The 19977-nt window shown below is 50.5% G+C and overlaps 1 protein-coding gene across 3 annotated transcripts in view; it reads right to left on the bottom strand.

The window, feature by feature from the left end:
* MROH2B (maestro heat like repeat family member 2B) overlaps positions 1–19977 on the bottom strand; it is a 74404-nt gene that overhangs the window by 48390 nt on the left and 6037 nt on the right. For all 3 annotated transcript variants that reach the window (XM_029058973.2, XM_039911528.1, XM_039911529.1), the window contains 7 exons: positions 17835–17994; positions 14243–14341; positions 11320–11474; positions 8458–8601; positions 6269–6361; positions 5767–5836; positions 4201–4314 (listed from right to left, as the gene is read on the bottom strand). In XM_029058973.2, coding sequence (XP_028914806.1) covers positions 4201–4314; positions 5767–5836; positions 6269–6361; positions 8458–8601; positions 11320–11474; positions 14243–14341; positions 17835–17994 — 835 coding nt within the window. The remainder of the gene's footprint in view (positions 1–4200; positions 4315–5766; positions 5837–6268; positions 6362–8457; positions 8602–11319; positions 11475–14242; positions 14342–17834; positions 17995–19977) is intronic.

Below are 19977 nucleotides of genomic sequence, written 5' to 3'. Positions count from 1 at the left end.
CACACGCTAGTTGATGACGATGGTAGTTGTTAAGCATTTCCCATATGTCAAGCACTGTTCTAAATGCTGGGGTAGATACAAACTAATCATGTTGAATAGAGTCCCTGTCCCACTTGGGTCTCACAGTCTTAAGACCCATTTTATCCCACATGAGGCTCACAGTCTTAATTACCATTTTAAAGATGAGGTAACTGAGGCCCAGAGAGATTAAGTGACCTGCCCAAGCTCACACAGCAGACAAGTGGAGAAGCCAGGATTAGAATCCAGGTCCTTCTGGTCCTCCCAAGCCCATGTTCTATCCAGTAGGCCATTCCGTTCCCCAAGTTAATAAGGATTGTGCAGGGCTGACCGTCCAATAGATAGCTATACCGTTACAGCAGAGTCATCATCACTGCTTGCTTATTGGTAATTATAACACCACTAATAATCATTAGGGTATCTGCTAAGGGCTTATTATTTGCCAGGCATAGCAGATAAGTGGCAGAGCCAGGATTAGTCAGTCAGTCAATCCTTTTTATTCATTCATTCATTCAATAGTATTTATTGAGCGCTTACTATGTGCAGAGCACTGTACTAAGCGCTTGGAACGAACAAGTCGGCAACAGATAGAGACGGTCCCTGCCGTCTGACGGGCTCACGGTCTAATCGGCGGAGACGGACAGACGAGAAAGATGGCGATAGAGTCGAGGGGAAGAACATCTCGTAAAAACAATGGCAACTAAATAGAATCGAGGCGATGTACAATTCATTAACAAAATAAATAGGGTAACGAAAATATATACAGTCGAGTGGACGAGTACGGTGCTGTGGGGAGGGGAAGGGAGAGGTGGAGGAGCAGAGGGAAAAGGGGAAAAAGAGGGTTTAGCTGAGGAGAGGTAAAGGGGGGATGGCAGAGGGAGTAGAGGGAGAAGAGGAGCTCAGTCTGGGAAGGCCTCTCGGAGGAGGTGAGTTTTAAGTAGGGTTTTGAAGAGGGGAAGAGAATCAGTTTGGCGGAGGTGAGGAGGGAGGGCGTTCCGGGACCGCGGGAGGACGCGACCCGGGGGTCGACGGCGGGACGGGCGAGACCGAGGGACGGCGAGGAGGTGGGCGGCGGAGGAGCGGAGCGTGCGGGGTGGGCGGTAGAAAGAGAGAAGGGAGGAGAGGTAGGAAGGGGCGAGGTGACGGAGAGCCTCGAAGCCTAGAGTGAGGAGTTTTTGTTTGGAGCGGAGGTCGATGGGCAACCACTGGAGTTGTTTAAGAAGGGGAGTGACATCCCCAGATCGTCTCTGCGGGAAGATGAGCCGGGCAGCGGAGTGAAGAATAGACCGGAGCGGGGCGAGAGAGGAGGAAGGGAGGTCGGAGAGAAGGCTGACACAGTAGTCTAGCCGGGATATAACGAGAGCCCGTAACAGGTAGCCGTTTGGGTGGAGAGGAAAGGGCGGATCTTGGCGATATCGTAGAGGTGAAACCGGCAGGTCTCGGTAACGGATAGGATGCGTGGGGTGAACGAGAGAGACGAGTCGAGGATGACACCGAGATCGCGGGCCCGAGAGACGGGAAGGACGGTCGTGCCATCCACGGTGATAGAGAAGTCTGGGAGAGGACCGCGTTTGGGAGGGAAGATGAGGAGCTCGGTCTCGCTCACGTTGAGTTTTAGGTGGCGGGCCGACATCCAGGTGGAGACGTCCCGGAGGCGGGAGGAGATGCGAGCCCGAAGGGAGGGGGAGAGGACGGGGGCGGAGATGTAGATCTGCGTGTCATCTGCGTAGAGATGGTAGTCAAAGCCGTGAGAGCGAATTGAGTGCTTATTATGTGCAGAGTACTGTACTAAGCGCTTGGAAGAGTACGATAGAACAATATAACAAACACATTCCCTGCTCACAGTGAGTTTACAGTCTACAGTACAGAGGGAGATAGGCATTGGTATAAACAAATGAAATAACAGATACGTACATAAGTGCTGTGGGGCTGGGTGGGGGATGAATAAAGGGAGCAAGTCAAGGTACTGCAGAAGGGAGAAGAGGAAAGGAGATTAGAACTCAGATCCTCTGACTCGCGGGCCTGTGCTCTAGCCACTAGGTCAGGCCACTACTCGATTCACCCCAGTCCCTTTCAGTATCCTGTCTCAAACAAAAAAATATTCACAAACAGACCCATCAAAATCAGTCGTGATCCTAGGCACCTAGCGTTCGCAGAGCAACGTACTGGATGTCCTCCCAAACTCTTCCTTAATGAATTTCTTCATCAGATCAATTTACCAGCTGTCTCTAGAACTTACATTTTTATTTATACCCATCCAGAGGATTTCCATAGATGCTCATTTATTTTGATTACTTATATTTTTATGCCTGTCTCTATTGTTAGAGGGTAAGCTATTTAGAGGGTAAGCTATTTTTGGGCAGGGCTGTGTGTCTTCCTTTTGTACCTTTCCTACCACTTTGGACATTGCTTTGTATCCAGTGGGCACTCAGTAAATAGCCAGCATTGTGACTCTGTATGTGGCGTGTCACGCTGGGCCTCCCCTGGCCTCCTTGTCTTATCTTACACCGAGTCATTTCTGATCCACGGCGACGCCATGGACACACCTCTCCCGGAACGCCCCGCTCTCCATCTTCAATCGTTCTGGTAGTAGAAGCAGCGGGGCTCAGTGGAAGGAGCCCGGGCTTGGGAGTCAGAGGTCATGAGTTCGAATCCCGCCTCTACCACTTGTCAGCTGTGTGACTGTGGGCAGGTCACTTAACTTCTCTGTGCCTCAGTTCCCTCATCTATAAAATGGGGATTAAGACTGTGACCCTCATGTGGGACCACCTGATTACCCTCTATCTACCCCAGCGCTTAGAACAGTGCTCTGTACATAGTAAGGGCTTAACAAATACCAACATTATTATTATTATTAGATCCAGAGAGTTTTCTTGGTAAAAATCCTGAAGGGGTTTTCCAATGCCTCCTTCCCCGCAGTAAACTTGAGTCTCCACCCTCAACTCTCTCCCAAGCCACTGCTGCCCAGCACAGGTGAGTTTTGCCTTCCACTCCCTAGCCACCGGCCAAGCTAGGAATGGAATGGACAGGCCTCTGCTTGACTCTCCCTCCCATAGCCGAGACTGGTAGAAGACTGGAAACTCTCCAGGTGTGACCCTGAGAGGGTATCTACTGGCCTCCACTGGGTGCAAAAAACTTAACTAAATGATAGAGAAGCAGCACAGCTTAGAGGAAGGAATACAGGCTTGGGAGTCAGAGGTCGTGGGTTCTAATCCCGGCTCCACCACTTATCACCTGTGTGACTTTGGGCAAGACACTTAACTTTTCTGTGCCTCAGTTTCGTCATCTGTAAAATGTGGATGAAGACTGCGAGCCCCACGTGCGGGAACCTGATTACTTTGTATCTATCCCAGTGCTTAGAACAGTGTTTGGCACATAGTAAGCGCTTAACAAATACCATCATTACTACTAAGTGAAACGGGGAATGAGTAAGGGGTGTTTTGAGCTTAATGATAGTAATGATAAATAACCGTGTTGTTAAGTGTTTATTATGTCCCAGGCACTCTATTAACACCAGCGTAGATGCACGATAATCAGACACTGTTCCCTCCCACAGTCTAAGTAGGAGGGCACATTTCAATTGACTTGTATTGATGTCTGTCTCCCCCACTCTAGACTTGAGCTCATTTTTGGCAGCGAATATCACTGTTTATTGTTGCGCTGTACTCTCCCAAGTTCTTAGTACAGTGCTCTGCACACGGTAAGCGCTCAATAAATACAACTGAATGAATGAGGGAGAACGGGCCTTGAATCCCCAACCTGCAGATGAGCTAGCTGAGGTGCGGAGAAGTGAGGTGACTCTATCCACTAAGCCGTGCTGCTTCTCAACACAAGGAGCGAGTCCCAGACCCTGGCCCGATTCCCCAGCGGGGCATATTCCAGAGCACCACGCCAGCTCTCGTGCCGGGCATAAATTGCCCGGTCTTCTCTGCGGCCAAGGTCCTTGACTGGAGATGAGACGGACAGAAGGAATAAACATGATTGATTGAATGAATGAATGAGGGAGAACAGACCTTGAATCTCCAGCTTGCAAATGAGCTACCTGAGGCCCAGAGAAGTGAAGTGACTTGCCCGTGGTGACCCAGCAAGCCGGCTGGTGGAACTGGGATGAGGACGCAGGTCCTCCGACTCCCAGCCCCGCGCTCTTTCCCCTAGGTCCCGCTGGTTGTCCCGCGCCCTTACCGTTGACACAGAGGGCCGACCTCAGCAGAGCGAGCGTGCCCACGCGCACGGCTTCATGACTGCTCCTCATCATGTCGTCATAGAACTCCAGCAGGTCTGCCGTATTGGACCGGGCTGCAGGGGGGCAAATCTCGCTCGGTGGTGGCACCCGGGCCTCAGCTCCGTCACCGGCGAGGTGAGCGGGGCCTCCCTGGATGGCTGACCCCCCTCACGCTGCCCTTGCGCTTGGACGGGCTCTTGCCCACTGTCCCAAGCTGAGCCCCTGGCACGGACCCCCAAGGAGGATCCAGGGCCCTGCCACCCGAGCCCTGATCCGGTGGTACAGGGGGTCCAGTGTGGACAAAACACCCAAACAGAGCATTCATTCAATCATAGGAGAAGCAACGTGGCTTAGTGGATGGAGCACGGACCTAGGAGTCAGAAGGTCATGGATTCTAATCCCAGCTCTTCCACATGTCTGCTGTGTGCCCTTGGGCAAGACTTTACTTCTCTGGGCCTCAGTTATCCTATCAGTAAAATGGGGATTAAAAGTGTGAGCCCAGGGACTGTGTCCAACCTGACTACGTTGTATCTAATTCATTGCTAAGAACAGTGCTGGGTACACAGTAAGCGCTTAACAAGTGCCATAATAATTATTATTATTATTGGGTGCAAAGCACTGTACTAAGTGCTTGGGAGAGTACAATGTAACAAAAACAGATACGTTCTCTGCCCACAGTGATCTCACAGATTCCCCAGATTGGGCAGAGGCAGCTGAAGGCTGAGTAATAATAATAATTATGGTATATGTTAAGTGCTCAATATGTGCCAAGCACTGTTCTAAGCACTCTATACCCTCCGCCATCAGAATAATACTTTTGCTGTTGCCAGTTGTATCTGTTGATCTTCTTGCTCCCTCTTGCCTGTCTCCAAAACGTAAGCTTCCTGAGGGCCAGGTTTCTGAGTTCTGTTTTATACCAAAGGCTTATTCCAGTGCTCTGCACACTGTAATAACTGATAATTATGGTATTTGTTGAGCACTTACTGTGTGCCAGGCACTGTTCTAAGCGCTAGGGTAAATACAAGCAAATCGGGTTGGACACGGTCCCTGTCCCACACAGGGCTCACAGACTTAATCCCCATTTTATAGATGAGGGAACTGAGGGCCAGAGAAGTGAAGTGACTTACCCAAGGTCACACAGCAGACAAGTGGCGGAGCCGGGATTAGAACCCAGGTCCTTCGGACTTCCAGGCCTGTGCTCTAGCCACTAGGCCATGCTGCTTCTCAACACGGGGGGGCGAGTCCCAGACCTTGGCCCTATTCCCCAGCAGGGCATATTCCAGAGCACCGTGCCAGCCTGCAACCGCCCAGCCTTCTCCGCAGCCAAGGTCCTTGACCGGAGATGAGAAGGAGAGTTGGAAACCTTTTCAGTTCTCAAGTCCCTACCCTGAAAATGGTACCAACTCTCAGAGCCCTACAGCCCCAGGGTACCACTGGCGGCAGTGAAGGGATGCTTTACAAAATCATGCAAGGACTTGGTGGAGAAAAATGGGGAAACTAATCCCTGTGGCCCATTCTCCTTTTACCCAGAAAGAGGAAGCAAGAGGCAGCTTCCATCTCATTTTCCTCTATCCGCGGGAGTGGGGGTTTGCAAATCTATAAAAGGGAGAGAGAGAGAGATCAAAGCAAACAGAATCGATCAATCCATAATACTTAGTAATATTAATAATAATAAAAATGATGGTATTTGTTAACGCTTACTATATGCCCAGCACTAAGAGCTGAGGTAGATACGAGGTCATCAGGTTGAACCACGTGGGGCTCAGTCTTAATCCCCATTTCACAGATGAGGGAATTGAAGCACAGAGAAGTTAAGTGATTTGCCCAAGCTCACACAGCAGACAAGTGGCAGAGCAGGTTTTAGAACCCATGACCTCTAACTTCCGAGCCCGTGCTCTTTCCACTAAGCGAATGCTTACTGTGTGCAGAGCATCGTAGTAGGTGCTTGGGAGAGTACAGGACGCGTCGTGCGGGCAGTTAGAAGTGCCAGCAGTAAGTAACCAAGATCTGGCCTCAGGGGCCTCTTACCCGAGAGTGCAGCTCAGTAAAGACTGGTTGCCGGATGGTCTTTGGAAGGCAAATTCCATAATCGGCGGCAGCGGCTAGAATCTGTTTCAGACTCTGAAACAGAAGATGACATAACCCGGCTGGTGGCTGCCCTGTGGAGCAGTTCATTAATCAATCAGTCATATTGATTGAGCACTTACTGGGGGCAGAGCACTGTACCAGAGTTGGTAGACACGTTCCCTGCCCACAGAGAGTTTACAGGCCGTGGGGCTAGAAAGGCGTGAATCAAGAGAGCAAATCAGGGTGATGCAGAAGGGAGCTGGAGAAGAGGAAATTAAGGTTTAGGCAGGGAAAGCTTCTTGGATAATTGTGGTTTTTATTGTACTGTTCTAAGCACCGGGTTGGACACAAGCAAATCAGCTGGACAATCCCCATTTTACAGATGAGGAAATCGAGGCACAGAGAAGTGAAGTGACTTGCCCAGGGTCACCCAGCAGACAAGTGGCTGTGCCTTCGATAAGACGGTGAAGGTGGGGAGAGTGATCGTGCATCAGATATGAGGAGGGAGGGTGTTCCAGGCAAGGGGCAGGATGTGGGCTAGAGGTCGGTGGCAAGATAGACAAGATCAAGGTACGGTGAATAGGTTGGCATAATGGATAGAGCACAGGCCTGGGAGGCAGGAGATCATTGGTTCTGATCATGTATCTGCTGTGTGACCTTGGGCAAGTCACCTCACGCCTCTGGGCCTCAGTTACCTCATCTGTAAAATGGGGATTGAGACTGTGAGCCCCAAGTGGGACAGGGATTGTGTCCGACCCGATTTGCTTGTATCCACCCCAGAGGTTAGTATAGTGCCTCTTACAAAGTGCGTAACAAATACCATTATTAATATTATCGAGGAGTGGGGAAACATGGACAAAACCTATGTGTAGAAAAATGATCCGAGCTCAAAGTGAAATATGGACTGGAGGCTGGGAGGTCAGCAAGGAAGTTGGATGCAATAATCAAGATGGGATAGGATAAATGCTTGGATTAATGTCATAGCACTCTGAATGGTGAGGAAAGGATGGATTTCACCGACGTTGTGAAGGTTGAACCGACAGGATTTAGTGACAGATGGAATACGTGGGTTGAATGAGAGAGAGGAGTCAAGGATAACGCCAAGGTTACGGGCTTGTGAGACAGAAAGGATGGTGGTGCTGCCTATAATGATGGAAAAGTTAGGAGAAGAGCAGGGTTTGGGGGGGGAAGATAAGGAGTTCTATTTTGGACATGCTAAGTTTGAGATGTCAGTGGGACATCCAAGTAGAGATGTCCTGAAGGCATGAGGAAATGTGAGACTGCAGAGAAGGAGAGAGATCAGGGCTGGAGAAGCAGATTTGGGAATCGTTCACATAGAGTCAAAATGCTTGAGGGGTACTGTCTCGAGCATACAGGAAATTCAGAGGGAAGTCAGGGAAATGAGGGGTCAATCAGAGAAGGCTTCTTGGAGGAGATGTGATTTAAGAGGCATTTGAAGGTGGGGAGAGGGGTTCTAAGGCATATTCATTCATTCAATAGTATTTATTGAGCGCTTACTATGTGCTGAGCATTGTACTAAGCGCTTGGAATGTACAATTCGGCAACAGATAGAGACAATCCCTGCCCATAGACGAGCTTACGGACTAATCGGGGGAGACGGACGGACAAAAACAAGACAACTTAATCACGATAAATAAAATCAAGGGGCTGGACACCTCATTAACAAAATAAATAGGGTAATGAAAATATATACAAATGAGCACAATGCTGAGGGGAGGGGAAGGGAGAGGGGGAGGAGCAGAGGGAAAGGGGGGAAAGGGGGCTTAGCTGAGCGGAGGGGAGGAGAGGGAGGGCATTCCAGAACAGAGGGAGGATGTGGGTAAGGGTTCGGTGGTGAGATAGACAAGATAGAGGTACAGTGAGAAGGTTGGAGTTAGAGAAGCATAGCGTGCAGGTTGGGCTGTAGTAGGAGAGCAGCAGGATGAGGCAGGAGCGGGAGAGATGATGGAGCGCCTCAAGGTCCATGGTGCCACTGACGGTTTGATCGATCGACTATTGGGCCCCTCCCCACTGGCTGCAGGGGTCTCTCTGCTGGGACGGTCCACAGGGCCAAGCCCCGGGAGCCCTCCCCCATCCCCACCATCGAATAAAATAAAGACCCTGCCCTTGAGCAAGCGTCCTTTCCTCACCTGGCTGACAAAGAAGTCTGTCTCCGTGTCCTTGTACTGAGCAAGAAGCCAGGGCACCTGGCTCAGGGCAAACTCCCGGAGCTCCTCCCGGTGCAGCAGCAAGGAGACGGACGGGCCGTAAGCCTTGATGACCGCCAGGCTGGTCTGCGCAGAAGGAAGCCCCCCGAGACCTCAGGGGGTTAACACCCTGCCTCCCCCGAAGAGGACTGCAGACCCGCTCCTCTCACCGCCGCCCGCCAGAGACGGTGGACCCTAACCCTAGAGGCTTCATGCTGTCCCCCAGCTTGGAACTTGGGCAAGTGGGACAACCAGCGAGGAAAGCAGAGAGGTCCCAGTGGCAAGAGCGTGCGCTCGGAACCTGGCTCACCCCGTATCTGCTGGGGGACCTTGGCCAAGTCACTTCACTTCTCTGGGCCTCAGTTACCTCATCCGGAAAATGGGGGAGCCCCACGTGGGTCGGGGACTGCGTCCAACCTGATTAGCTTCTATCCACTCCAGCGCTTAGAACATTGCCTGGCACACAGTAAGTGCTTAACGAGTGTCACAAAACAAACAAAAAGCCAACAGACCCCAGCTCTTCCCACATTCCCATCCCTCCTAAAATCCCCTTTCTTCCAACCAGCTTTCCCCAACTGATTTTCCAGCCCCCCGAGCCGTATCATCCATTCGGCCAGCTCTAGCACTGACGAACTTATCTACCTACTCCTTAGCACTCATGTATACCGTTATTTATGTTTGACACCTCTAGCTGAAAATATTTTTCTGTTCCTTTCCCCCATTAGACTGTAAGCTCCATGTGTCTCCGTCACTTCATTATAACAGTGATAATAATGACTATGATATTTGTTAAGAGCTTACTATGTGCCTGGTACTGCTCTAAGCGCTGGAGTGGATACAGGCAAATGGGGTTGGACACAGTCCCTGTTCCACATGGGGCTTACACTCTTAATCCCCCTTTGACAAATGAGGTAACTGAGGCACAGACAAATGAAGTGATTTGCCCAAGGTAACCAAGTAGACACGTGGCAGAGCCGGGATTAGAACCCACATCTTCTGATTCCCCACCTGGACTCTCTATATTAGGCTGTACTAGGCTCTATTAGGCCAGATGCTTCATGGCTCAGTGGAAAGAGCCCAGGCCGGGGAGTCCGAGGTCATGGGTTCGAATCCCGGCTCTGCTACTTGTCAGCTGGGTGACTGTGGGCATGTCTCTTAACTTCACGGTGCCTCAGTTACCTCATCTGGAAAATGGGGATGAAGACTGTGAGCCCCACGTGGAACAACCTGATTACCCTGTATCTACCCCAGCACTTAGAACAGTGCTTGGCGCATAGTAAGCGCTTAACAAATACCAACATTATTATTATTCAGTGCTCTGCATAAACCTACTGCTCAGTAAATGGTTCTAGTCTTCCAAAGAGTCTGGTACAGGTGCCCAGAAGCGCATTAAATGCTATGATGATTACTACGACTCATGTTAACGTTATTACCACTATTACTCCAAGGATGAGGAGAATCAGAGGGAAGGGAGACCATTCATTTGGTCAGCTCCATTTCAGGCCATGATGGAAGCCAGCCCTTCATTTTGTATTTTTTTTTTAATTGAGGATGATGGTATTCGTTAAGCACTTACTATGTGCCAAGCATCGTTCTAAGCCCTGGGGGGCTACAAGGTGGTCAGTTTGTCCCACGTGGGGCTCACAGTCTTAATTCCCATTTTACAGATGAGGGAACTGAGGTCAAGAGAAGTGAAGTGACTTGCCCAAAGTCACACAGCTGACAAGTAATGGGGCTGGGATTAGAACCCAGGCCCTCTGGCTCCCAAGCCCGTGCTCTTTCCACTAAGCCACACTGCTTCTCCCATGGTATTCTCAAATGGCATTTGTTGGGAAGCAGGGTGGCTCAGCGGAAAGAGCATGGACTTGGGAGTCAGAGGTCATGGGTTCGAATCCCTGCTCTGCCACTTGTCGGCTGTGTGACTGTGGGCAAGTCACTTAACTTTTCTGTGCCTCAGTTCCCTCATCTGTAAAATGGGGATTAAGACTGTGAGCCTCGCATGGGACAATCTGATTCCCCTGTGTCTACCCCAGTGCTTAGAACAGTGCTCTGCACATAGTAAGCGCTTAACAAATGCCAACATCATTAAGTGCTTACTACGTGTCAAACACTGTTCTAAGCACTGGGGTAGGTAGGAGTTAATTAGGTCGCCCTAATTAACTAGGAGTTAATTAGGTCGCACAGTCCCTCTGCCAAATGAGGGTCACAGTTTAAGTAGGAGGGAGAACAGATATTTAATCCTCATTTTACCGTTGAGGAAACTGAGAAGTCAGAGAAGTCAAGCGACTTGCCCAAGGTCACAGAGCAAGCAACTGGCAGAGCCGGGATTAGAAGTCAGGCCCCCTGACGCCCAGGACCGTGCTCTTTCCGGTAGGCCACACTGCTTCTAATTCTCCCGCTGTCCTGCAGATACGGGGCTATGAGATTGGGTACGGTCCTTACCCCGTCGGGGCCTCATTTTACATCTGAGGAAACCGAGGCCCAGATGTGGGGTAAGTGACTGGACCCAGGCCACACGGTACACCCATGGTGGATCCGGGCCTCGAAATGGGGCTGCCGGCCTCCCGCTCCCAAGATCTCTCTACTAGGCCACCCTGCCTCCCCGTGACGGTGACGGTGCCAGCCGCCCTGGTATTTAGGCCTTTCCTGAGGAGAACCAGACGTACTCTAGTCAGCGTCAAAGTCACTACCTGGCGGAAGGCCAGACAGTAACCCGGTTCTTTTGGTGGCACAGAACTGCGGAACCGGGACGGCAAAGCAAACCCTGCGACGAGAGCGGGGCCCAACCGCTCCCAACTCACTCACCGCGGGAGAGGCCGCCCGCGGGACCCAGTTGTCCATGATGTGGCAAAATATCATGAAGATCTTATCCAAGAAGCGGTTGATGTCCATTCTGGGATATGGACAGTCCTGCCATTTCTTGATGTACTCCTCAATGGCCTTGCTGAATTTCTCTAGAGCTGCGTTTTCGAGAGCGAGACAAGCATGGAAAAAGCCCTGAACGGATACTCCGATTAATAATGATTAATAATAATTACGGTATCTGTCAAGCGCTTACTACGTGCCAGGCACTGTGCTAAGCACTGGGCTGGATACAAGCAAATCGGGTTGGACACGGTCCCTGTTGCCACGCTGGGCTCCCAGTCTCAATCCCTATTTTACAAATGAGGTTTCTGAGGCACAGAGAATCGAAGTGACTTGCTCGAGGCCACACGGCAGCCAAGAGGCAGAGCTGGGATTAGAACCCATGACCATTATCATTATTAGAGATGACATCTGAGGAATGGCAAATAGGTGTTATTCTCTAGACTATAAGCTCGTTATGAGCAGGGAACATGCGCACTGATTCTGATGTACTCTCCCAAGCACTTACTACAGTGCTCTGCAGATGGGCGGTGCTCGATAAATACCATTATTAGCTAATCGGAGAGATGGATAATTAATCAATGATTCAATCAGTTGTATTTACTGAGGGCTTATTGGGCGCAGGGCTCTGTACTAAGGGTTTGGGAGAGTACAACACAACACTATAACAGAGCCATTCCCTGCCCACAACGAGTTTACATTCTAGAGGGGAGAGAAAGGTGACAACCAGGGCTAGAATGTAAGCTTGTTGTGGGCAGGGAATGGCTCTGTTATAATGTTGTACTCTCCCAAGCGCTTAGTACAGAACCCTGCCCCCAGGAAGCACTCAGTAAATACAGTTGATTGATTCAGATCAAGAATCAGCATAGACTTCCGGATAGAGCATGGGCCTGGGAGTCAGAGGTCACGGGTTCTAATCCCTGCTCCACCACCTGTCTGCCGTGTGGCCTTGGGCAAATCATTTAACTTCTCCGTGCATCAGTTACCTCATCTGTAAAATGGGGAATAAGACTATGAGCCACATGCGGGACAGAGAGTGTGTCCAACCCGATTTGCTAGTATCCACCCCAGCGCTTAGGACAGTTCCTGGCACATAGTAAGCACTTCAATACCACAATTATTATTATGAAGTGCCCTCTTCCGTACTGCGTACAGGAAAGCGTAGATCCTTGTGACACCGATAGCTTTGCTCCCGACGGGGCCTGCTTCTGTTTCTGTGCCGGCCTCTTTGCACTCAGATCCTCGTCAGGCCTCCGATCAGGAGAGCACCCCCTCTTACAATGACCGTGCTAGGCTGGTCTGCCCAAATGCCCGTTTGCCTGTCAGCAGCCATATGGAAAAGTCAAAAAAATCAGTCCCAAGATGGGAGGGCACAATAAACGCCAGAATAAAGACTCGGTGCGACCTGGGCTGGTTTCAAATCACGAGGGGACAGGAGACCACCACAGCGTGCAGTTAATGATAATAATAATAATATTTGTTAAGCCCTTACTATGTGCCAAGAACTGTTCTGAGCGCTGGGTTAGATGCAAGATAGTCAGGTTGTCCCATATGGAGCTCATAGTCTTAATCCCCATTTTACAGATGAGGTAGCTGCGGCCCAGAGAAGTGAAGTGAGTTGCCCAAAGTCACACAGCTGACAAGTGGCGGAGCCGGGATTAGAACCTGCGATCTCTGACTCCCAAACCCGTGCTTTTTCCACAAGGCCATGCTGCTTCTCTTAATCATGAGCCCGAGTTTGCCGGAGATGTCCAAAGGCACACTTTCCTGTAAATCTGTAAGAAATTAAAACCTGCACCCGGCAGTGTGGCCTAGTGGATAGAACACGGGCCTGGGCATCAGAAGGATTTAGGCTCTAATCCCAGCTCTGTCACTTGTCTTCTGGGTGACCTTGGGCAAGTCGCTTCTAGAGAAGCAGTGTGGCTCAGTGGAAAGAGCCCCGGCTTGGGAGTCAGAGGTCAGGGCTTCTAATCCCTGCTCTGCCAATTGTCAGCTGTGTGACCTTGGGCAAGTCACTAAACTTCTCTGGGCCTCAGTTACCTCATCTGTAAAATGGGGATGAAGACTGTGATCCCCACATGGGACAACCTGATCACCTTGCAACTAGATGAGATTTAACTGGAAGCAGCGTGGCTCAGTGGAAAGAGCCCAGGCTTGGGAGTCGGAGGTCACGAGTTCGAATGCCGGCCCTGCCACTTGTCAGCTGTGTGCTCACTTCACTTCTCTGGGCCTCAGTTACCTCATCTGTAAAATGGGGATGAAGACTGTGAGCTCCACGTGGGACAACCTGATTACCCTGCATCTACCCAGCGCTTAGAACAGTGCTTTGCACATAGTAAGCGCTTAACAAATACCAACATTATTTTTATTCTTTATGCCTCAGTTCCCTCATCTGGAAAATGAGGATTAAGACTGAGAGTCCCATGAAGACATGGACTGGGTCCAACCTGATTAACTTATATCTATCGCAGTGCGCAGTACAGTACACATAGTAAGTGCTTAATAAATATCACAAAAAAACCCCAAAAAACTTCTGCCCGGGGGCAGGAGGAGAACCGCCACCTCTGTGTCTTCCTTCCAAGCCGGGATTTTATGATTTGACATTGTCAGGTGCGAAGGCAAGCAATTCCTTTACCACGATCCCGCTTTCCCATTCTAGACTGACTCGACCCTGAAATCCAACCACCTTTCCCAGAGCTGCGACTTGTGGGGGAGAGGGGAGAGGAGAGGGAAGACGAAGCTGGGAACGGCTTCGCCATGAATTTCACTGAAGGGAAATATGAACCGTGGATGAGTTTCTCGGTGAATGCGCGCCCTTTAAGGGCACGTTCTGCAAGGAAAAGGAATATCTCCAACTCCGCACCGATGCAGAACGCTCCTCTCATCTTTTCGTCGTCGGCCATGCGCAGCATGGTCTGCATGGTGACCAGGATCAGGGTCATGAACGGGATGCTTTGGGACACTGGGGAGAGAAAAACAGCGGTGCAGGGGAGACCCGTGTTACGTCCTTAGGCTGAAGGAATCTTCTCCTACCAACCTACTCTGGGTACCAACCTCCCCCCCGACCAACACTCCCCCCGTCCCCTCACATAAGTTGGGCCACCGGAAGATGTCGCATGCACTCAGTGGCAGTGTGGCCTAATACATAGACCCCAGGCCTGGGACCCAGGACACCTGCCTTCTAGTCTGGCTCTGCCACTCGCCTGCTGGGTGACCTTGGGCAACTCACTTGACCTCTCTGGGCTTCAGTTTCCTCATTAATAATAATGTTGGTATCTGTTAAGTGCTTACTATGTGCCAAGCACTGTTCTAAGCGCTGGGGGAGATACAAGGTAATCAGGTGGTCCCAGGTGGGGCTCGTAGTCTTTATCCCCATTTTATAGAGGAGGTATCTGAGGCATGGAGAAGTGAAGTGGCTCGCCCAAGGTCACACAGCAGACAAGAGGCGGAGCGGGACTAGAACCCATGGCCTCTGACTCCCAAGCCCGTGCTCTTTCCACTAAGCCCCGCTGCTTCCTCATTACGTAAAATGGTTATCAGATTCCCGCTCTTCCCCTCCCTTCGACTGCAAATCCCAAGTGGGACAGGAAGTGTGTCCGGTCTAAAAATCTTCTACTTACCCTGGCTCTTAGCAAAGTACTTAATAAGTACTACTGTTGTTACCTTAGTACAGCGCCCCAGTGCTTGGCACATAGTAAGCGCTTAAACACCATTTTAAAAGAACAAACCAAACCTCAACAACTACCGCAGTCTAACATCCAATCACGGCAGGATAAGTCAATTTCTTCTCTGACTCTTCTTGTCCCTCCTCTAGACTGTCAGCGCATTGTGGACCAGGGAACGTGTCTACCAACTCTGTTCTCTTGTACTCTCCCAAGTGCTTAGCACAGAGCTCTGCACACAGTAAGCGCTCAGCGAATACCCCTGAGTGATTACTCCCTTCCTACCCTCTCCTGTTCCCAGCTACCCTCCTGCTTCTCCCCTACGTCACAAACTTTGCTCCTCCTCATTTCCCCGGTCTCTCCCACCTGACTCTAATATTGCTTGTCTTCATTTTTAAATGAAGCCTGGTGGTGCCAGCTCTGTGAGCTGCTGTGAGTCGAGCGTGGTCGCTGCTGTGAATTTAAAGCCTTCGATAATAATAATAATGATGGTACTTGTTAAGTGCTTACTATGTGCAAAGCACCGTTCTAAGCCCTGGGGGGGGGAGGGGGGGGGATACAAGGTGATCAGGTGGGGCTCACCGTCTTAATCCCCATTTTACAGATGAGGGAACTGAGGCCCAAAGTGACTTGCCCAAAGTCACACAGCTGACATGTGGCAGAGATGGGATTAGAACCCAGGACCTCTGACTCCCAAGCCCAGGCTCTTTCCACTGAGCCATGCTGCTTCTCCTCCCCTTGCTCCCTCCCACTTCACCTCACTACAACTCAGCCTGCACATTTCGTTCCTCTAATGCTAACCTTATTTCTGAACCTCCATCTCCTCTCTCTCTCTCTGTTGACCTCTAGCCCATGTCATTCATTCATTCAATAGTATTTACTGAGTGCTTACTATGTGAAGAGCACTGTACTAAGCACTTGGAATGTACAAATTGGTAACAGATAGAGACGGTCCCCGCCCTTTGACGGGCTAACGGTCTAATCGGGGGAGACGGACAGACGAGAACAGTGGCAATAAATAGAATCGAGGGGAAGAACATCTCATTAAAACAATAGCAAAAAAATAGAATTAGGGTGATGTACATCTCCTTAATAAAATAAATAGGGTAATGACTTGCCTCTGGCCTGGAATACCCTCCCTCTTCATAACCAACAGACAATTCTTCTAGCCACCTTCAAAGCCTTACTGAAAGCACATCTCCTCCAAGAGGCCTTCCCTGACTAAACCCTCCTTTCCCCTTCTCCCACTCCCTTCTGCGTCTTCCTGACTTGCTCCCTTTGTTCATCCCCCCTCCCAGCCCCACCGCACCTACGGACATATCTGTAATTTATGTGTTTATATTAATGTCTGTCTCCCCCTCTAGACTGTAAGTCTGTGGTGGCCTTCCTTCCAAGATGGGATTTTAGGATTTGACATTGTCAGGTGCAAAGGCAACCAATTCCTTTATCATGATTCCGCTTTCCCATTCTAGACTTACTCGACCCTGAAATCCAACCACCTTTCCCAGAGCTGCGATTTGTGGGGGAGAAGGGAGAGGAGAGGGAAGATGAGGCTGGGAACGGTTTCGCCTTGATTTTCACCCAACGGAAATGTGAACCGTGGATGGGTTTCTGAGTGAATGCGCCGAGGGAATGTGTCTGTTTATTTCAAGTGCTTAGTGCTCTGCACGGAGTAAGGGCTTAATAAATACGATAGACTGACTGATTGAGTCCAGCTCCAGCTCTGCCCTTCCCTTTCTCTTTCTTCTAGACTTTGCTCTCCCCCTTCCTTTCTCCTCACCCTTTCTCTCCTCCTACCTTTGGCCTTCCCCTTTCCCTTCCCTTTCTCCTTCCCCTTCCCCTTTCTGCCATAGCCTGCAGCTCCTGGCCCTGGCTAAATCTGGGCAAACCGGCACGGTGCGGACCAGGGAGATCACCTGGCTCCTCTTCCAAGTCCCCATTACTGCCTCCCACCTCTCCATTGCCCCCCTTCCTATCCCTGGGGCTTGTCATAGTTAGCAGAGAGGGGCGAGGGGTGGGCTACACTTCACAGAGCCAACTGTCACCAGGATTTCATTTTTAAAACGAAAACAATTCTAAACCACGGGAGGATATAGAACACTCTACTGAGTGTCCTCTGATTGCAAAGCACTGTACTGAATGGCTGCTGTGTGCAGAACGCTGTCCTGGATGCCTACTGTATACGGAAAGCTACATAAGACCACTTGAGAACCTGCAATAATGATAATAACAATAATGGTATTTATTAAGCAATTGTTATGAGCCGGGCACCGTACTAAGCAGTGGGGTGGATACGAGCAAATCGGGTCGGACACAGTCCCTTTCTCACGTGGGGCTCACGGTCTCAATCCCCATGTTATAGATGAGGTAACTGAGGCCCAGAGAAGTGAAGTGACTTGCCCAAGGTCACAGCAGAGACGTGTTGGAGCCAGGATTAGAACCCATGACCTTCTGACTCCCAGGCCCAAGGTCTATCCACTGTACCGTGCGGCTAATGTCTCCACCTATAAACTGTCAGCTCCTAGAGGTAGGAATCGTGTCTACCAACTCTGTTTCATTATACTCTTTCAAGCACTTAGCACAGTGCTCTGCGCACAGTGAGCATTTGATAAATGCCACTGATTGCCTGGCGAAGACGTAGTCCCTGCCCTCGAGTAACATTCTGGTATCGCCTCGTTAGGGTCAACAAAGCTGTTCTCCCTGACTGCGGGCTTTTTCTCTCCCAAAGCTGCATTCTTTTCCCCTCGCCCGCGTGCCGGAGAGACGAGAAAAGCAGGCCGGAAAGGAGCCTACCGTACGTGGTTGCCAAGTCCGCCAGAGCAAGGACCGTAAATTCGTCCGGCAGCTCCAGGACCCGGAAGTGCTTCTGCAGCTCGTACATGACACAGTTGAAGTTATGCCGGCCCAGGGACACCAACACGTCCCCGCTCAGCATCCGCGTTTCTCGGGGCAGCTGGAACAGACGGGGACACCCCCCAGCAAAATTCCTCACCATTGGCTTTAAAAACTCCAGTGGTTGCCCATCCACCTCCGCTCAACAAAAACTCCTCACCACCTGCTTTAAAGCACTCGATCACCTCGCTTCTCTCCTTCTACAACCCAGCCTGCACACTCTGCTCCTCTAATGCCAACCTTCTCACTGTGCCTCCGTCTCGTCTGTCTCGCCGCCAACCTCTTGCCCACGTCCTGCCTCTGGCCTGGAAGGCCCTCCCTCCTCATATCTGACAGACAGTGACTCTCCCCGTGTCAAAGCCTAATTGAAGACATCTCTTTTCCAAGAGGTCGTCCCTGACTAAGCCCACCTTCCCTCTTCTCCCACTCCCTTCTGCGTCGCCCTGACTTGCTCCTTTATTCATTCCCCTCTCCCAGCCCCACAGCACTTATGCACATATCTGCAATTTATTTAAATGTCTGCCTCCCCCTCTAGACAGTAAGCTGGTTGTGGGCAGGGAATGTGTCTGTTTATTCTTGTATTGTACTCTCCCAAGCGCTTAATACGGTGCTCTACACATAGTAAGCGCTCAATACACATGACTGAACGACTGACCGACAGACACGTCCCTTACGAGAATTCCGGGAAGGAAGAGGGTGGGAAGAGGTCTGCGTTTTTCGCCAAGCTGCAAGTTTGGCTGGCACAGATGTGGGGGTACTGACATGAGGCTGCCCGGTGTCGACTTAGCATGGTCAGGGAGGGAGAGGGAGAAAGTTTAGGCAGAGACCTGGGAGGGAAACAGTCCGGAGTCGCCGCAGGAATGCCGTCCTGAACACCGGAGATCTCCCACAGTGCTGTTCATGAGGCAGCTCTCAGAGCTGAGCACAGAAGACTGGAACGGGTCTACCGATTCTGTTATATTCTACTCTCCCGAGCGCTTAGTCCAGTGCTCTGCACACGGTAAGCACTCAATAAATACGACTGATTGATGGATGGATAGGAAGTGATTTGTTGTTCTGAAATAGGACGTTGCAGTGCCGGGAATGGCCGGTTGCTCACCTGCACGGCTACACAAACACCTCGCATAGCTCCACTAGTTCACTCAAGCACATCCTCAAGTATTCGCAAACTGCAAGATGGCTCAACTAGCTCACTCACACTCATTCTCACTCTCTCTCTCTCTATTTCTCTCAGGGTGAGCAGCTTGCAGACACCTTGACACCGCTTAAACAGGGTTCTTGCTAGCCACTCCCATGGTTGTCCTCCAATGGGGGAGGCTCTAGTAGAAGGGATATGAGTCTGGGAACCAGGGTGCCTGGGTTCTAATCCCAGCTCAGCCACCGCCCTCTTTAGTGAGTGACCTTGGGCAGGTCACTTATCCTCCATGGGCCTCAATCTCCTCAGTTGAAAATCAGCATGGAACTGGGAGTCAGTCGATCTGGGTTCTAATCCTGGCTCTGTCATATGTTTGTTGCATGACCTTGGACAAGTCGCTTACCTTCTCTGTGCCTCAGTTCCCTCACCTGCAAAATGGAGATTAAATCTTCCTCCCATCTACTTAGGCTAGGACAGGGACTGTGTCCAACCTGATTAACTTCTATTTACCCCAGTGATTAGGCCAGCGCTTGGCATGTAGTAAGTGCTGAACAAGTACCATAATGAATGATTATTCAATCGTATTTATTGAGCACTTACTGTGTGCAAAGCATCATACTATGTCCTTGGGAGAGTACAATATGACAACAGACACATGTCTGCCCATAACAAGTTCACTGTCTAGAGGGGGAGAGACAGACATTAATATAAATAAATAAATTACAGATATATACACGTGTGCTGTAGGGAAGGGAGGGAGGATGAATGAAGGAGCAAGTTAAGAACGACACAGAAGGGAGTGAAAGAAGAAGAGAGGAGGGTTTAGTTAGGGAAGGCTTCTTGGAGGACATGTGCCTTCAAAACGGTTTGGAAGTGGGGGAGAGCAATTATCTGTCCAGGCCAGAGGTA

The sequence above is a fragment of the Ornithorhynchus anatinus genome, chromosome 3, assembly GCF_004115215.2.
Source record: "Ornithorhynchus anatinus isolate Pmale09 chromosome 3, mOrnAna1.pri.v4, whole genome shotgun sequence".
In the NCBI taxonomy this organism is placed as follows: domain Eukaryota; kingdom Metazoa; phylum Chordata; class Mammalia; order Monotremata; family Ornithorhynchidae; genus Ornithorhynchus; species Ornithorhynchus anatinus.
This window is presented reverse-complemented; position numbering and strand designations above follow the sequence as displayed.